Consider the following 2,431-nt stretch of genomic DNA (forward strand, 5'->3'; position numbering starts at 1 on the left):
ACTATAGTGGCCTCGCTAGCAACTGGGACATTGAGGAAATCATTATACATGATGTTTCATAATAGCGGTCCCAGTAGAGAGCCCTGTGAAACACCCGCGGAGACAATGTATTCTTTGGTTTCATTGCCTGTGCCGTACCAGAGCCTTCTATCTGTTAAGTAGCTGTCAACTAGCGCAGTTAAGTAACTAGGTACCAATAACCTCCTTAAAAGGTTTCAACTGGCAGAGTTGAACACATTTTGCACGTCAAGGGTAATCACAGCACAATACTTGCTAGTGCCACCCCTTTCATGCATCGCGTTTTCAGCTAAACTAGTGACCAGTTTGATGGGATTGACCGTTGATCTGGCCGTATTGCCAAATTGTCGGTCTGATAAGCCTCCCAGACTTTCTACAGCTAAACACAACTTACGTAAAAACGAGATTTTCAGAACCCAAAGTTCTCTTTTTAAGAAGATTGAGCATCTAGCCAGAAATAAAAAAAAATTTTAATTTCAGTGCAATGCAACGCGACTAAAGGCTAACAAATCCAACAAGAATTATAATACCAACTATTAAAATAATTAAAAATATTAAAAACTCTGTAAGTTGCCATACCGTAGTGCATCCAATAAACTGCCCAATTTGAAATAATAGCTTTTTTATTTTTAATTTTTTTAATTAGTAAAAAACAAAATTTGAAATATATTAAAAATGGTTCTAAAGGGAAATTCACGCTCTTTTTAGTGGTATGCTTATCTTTTTGATATCTTATATGGTTTTCCAGTAAATTTTGTTTGAAATTTAATTTTTGGCTTGCATCAAATAAGCTGACACTCACTGTATATACATACTCAATTTTCGCCACACTGCCACCGAATCAAAAAAATGCCACTTTCAATAGTACATTATTCAAAAATTCGCTTATGCTTGTAATCAATTCATTCACGAACACATGCACACACTCGTTTACTCTGGCGTCGATAACGATCAAAAAAACTTTTAACGCTGGCCTGATCCAATTCGTTTCCTTCGTCTATTAATTTATAAATGAAGCTTTCTACTATAAACGGCAATTTTTCTTCAAAGGACATTCCCTTCCAGGTTTTTTCAATTTTGGCCCGAGCCCTAGGACTAGTAATGCTACGTCGCATTTGATAAAAATTTAAGAAATTATCAAAAGGACTCAAAGACAGTGCGCCATGCTCAACTGCTTCCCAATAATAAGGCATTTTTTGTTGCGAAGTCATATGAGTCCATATTTCCCGAGCCGCTTCTAAAGCCGCACATTGTTCTTCTGCATTTGCAAAATTGTAAGATTTCTGTGAATATTTGAGCCACGCTTGTTGGGTTATTGCCTGTGAAAGGGTCGTGTTTAAGTTGGGAGAAGACGTAACGTAACCTTCAGAAGTGTTACAAGTTGTATCTGCTATTGGGCAAGCACCATTAGTTGTCATATTTGGCTCTTTGGAACAAGGAGTGCTCATAGAGAAGTCACAAGTAGATGTTTGACAAGCAGATTCTAAACAAGACGGTTGCACTTTAGATTCCCGTTTAAGGCATGTAGATTCCTCGGAAACTTCGTCTGAAATTGTAGTACTATCGTTTTCTTCGCATTCACAATGTACAATAATTTCCAACCCGTCCAAACGTTGCCTTGGGAGACCCGGTGCTATCACTGGACAACGCGTCCTTTTAGGTGGACTCGCGAAGGTTTCACTTCCAGCCCGTTTTCGACTTCCTTGTGTTGGATTGAAAATATGAATAATAATTAGTATTACTTAGTTTACTTTTAGTTTAATACTTACGAAACGGTGAAGTGATAAATGTAGGTTGCTCTGAAAGACGTTTGATTAATGCACGTATCCAGTCGAGTAAAATCATAATAAACGCAAAATTTTGACTCAAATCGTCTCATTTGAATTTCACAAACATATGGGGAACTTTCAATTTATGACATATTTTCGTCAGCGTTTTAATAGCAATCTCTCTGTCAACTAAGATTTTGTAATGTTCAGAAACTCAAAAGGTGAAATATGGTGCAAAACTTTTGTCGAAGCTATTCTGCATCATCAGAGGCAAGACTGCGGTATATTAATAGTACAACAGAAATTCAATGATCTGTCTTCGTTGTTTGTAAAGTTTTTTATTTTGAATGTACTTGTATTTGATGAGTCCTGGTGGCCAAGCCACCATTAAATGCTGCTCAGTGGTGGCATCCTTCAAATGGGCGGAACAATGCCGAGATACGCCAAAGAGTCTAAGTGACATGATCAATATCACTCTGCTTTAGTATGCCGGCCACAGGAACCTAGAGGGAATAAGCAAGCCGACTGAGAACTGTGGAATATACTCAAACTACTTAACAGCCGCTGACTTCATATAGCAAAGCTTTACTATTCGCCTTAAAGGCTGGATCTCCAACAGTAAAACCCGATTATGGGGGTTTTTG

General features: G+C 37.9%; 1 protein-coding gene across 2 annotated transcripts; it reads right to left on the reverse strand.

Annotated features, from left to right (window-relative positions):
* Positions 1-660: 660 nt before the first annotated feature.
* LOC119651807 lies at positions 661-1,960 on the reverse strand. Of its 2 annotated transcripts, XM_038055595.1 has the most exons (3): positions 1,788-1,960; positions 1,397-1,720; positions 661-1,337 (listed from the first exon to the last, which is right to left on the reverse strand). In XM_038055595.1, the coding sequence occupies exons 1-3, from the start codon at positions 1,861-1,863 to the stop codon at positions 1,186-1,188; spliced, it is 552 nt and encodes a 183-aa protein (XP_037911523.1). In that variant the 5' UTR covers positions 1,864-1,960; the 3' UTR covers positions 661-1,185. The 2 variants fall into 2 exon arrangements, with proteins under 2 accessions (XP_037911523.1, XP_037911522.1); XM_038055594.1 differs by having other exon boundaries at positions 672-1,720.
* Positions 1,961-2,431: the final 471 nt, after the last annotated feature.

Source organism: Hermetia illucens, chromosome 3, assembly GCF_905115235.1.
Source record: "Hermetia illucens chromosome 3, iHerIll2.2.curated.20191125, whole genome shotgun sequence".
Lineage (NCBI taxonomy): Eukaryota > Metazoa > Arthropoda > Insecta > Diptera > Stratiomyidae > Hermetia > Hermetia illucens.

What these genes read in the sequence shown, in the direction of transcription:
- LOC119651807 (XM_038055594.1), bottom strand. Translation starts at nt 1,863, where the DNA reads ATGATTTTACTCGACTGGATACGTGCATTAATCAAACGTCTTTCAGAG. An exon ending in ATTTATCACTTCACCGTTTC is followed by an intron (nt 1,721 to 1,787) that starts GTAAGTATTAAA and finishes ATCCAACACAAG; the next exon opens with GAAGTCGAAAACGGGCTGGA.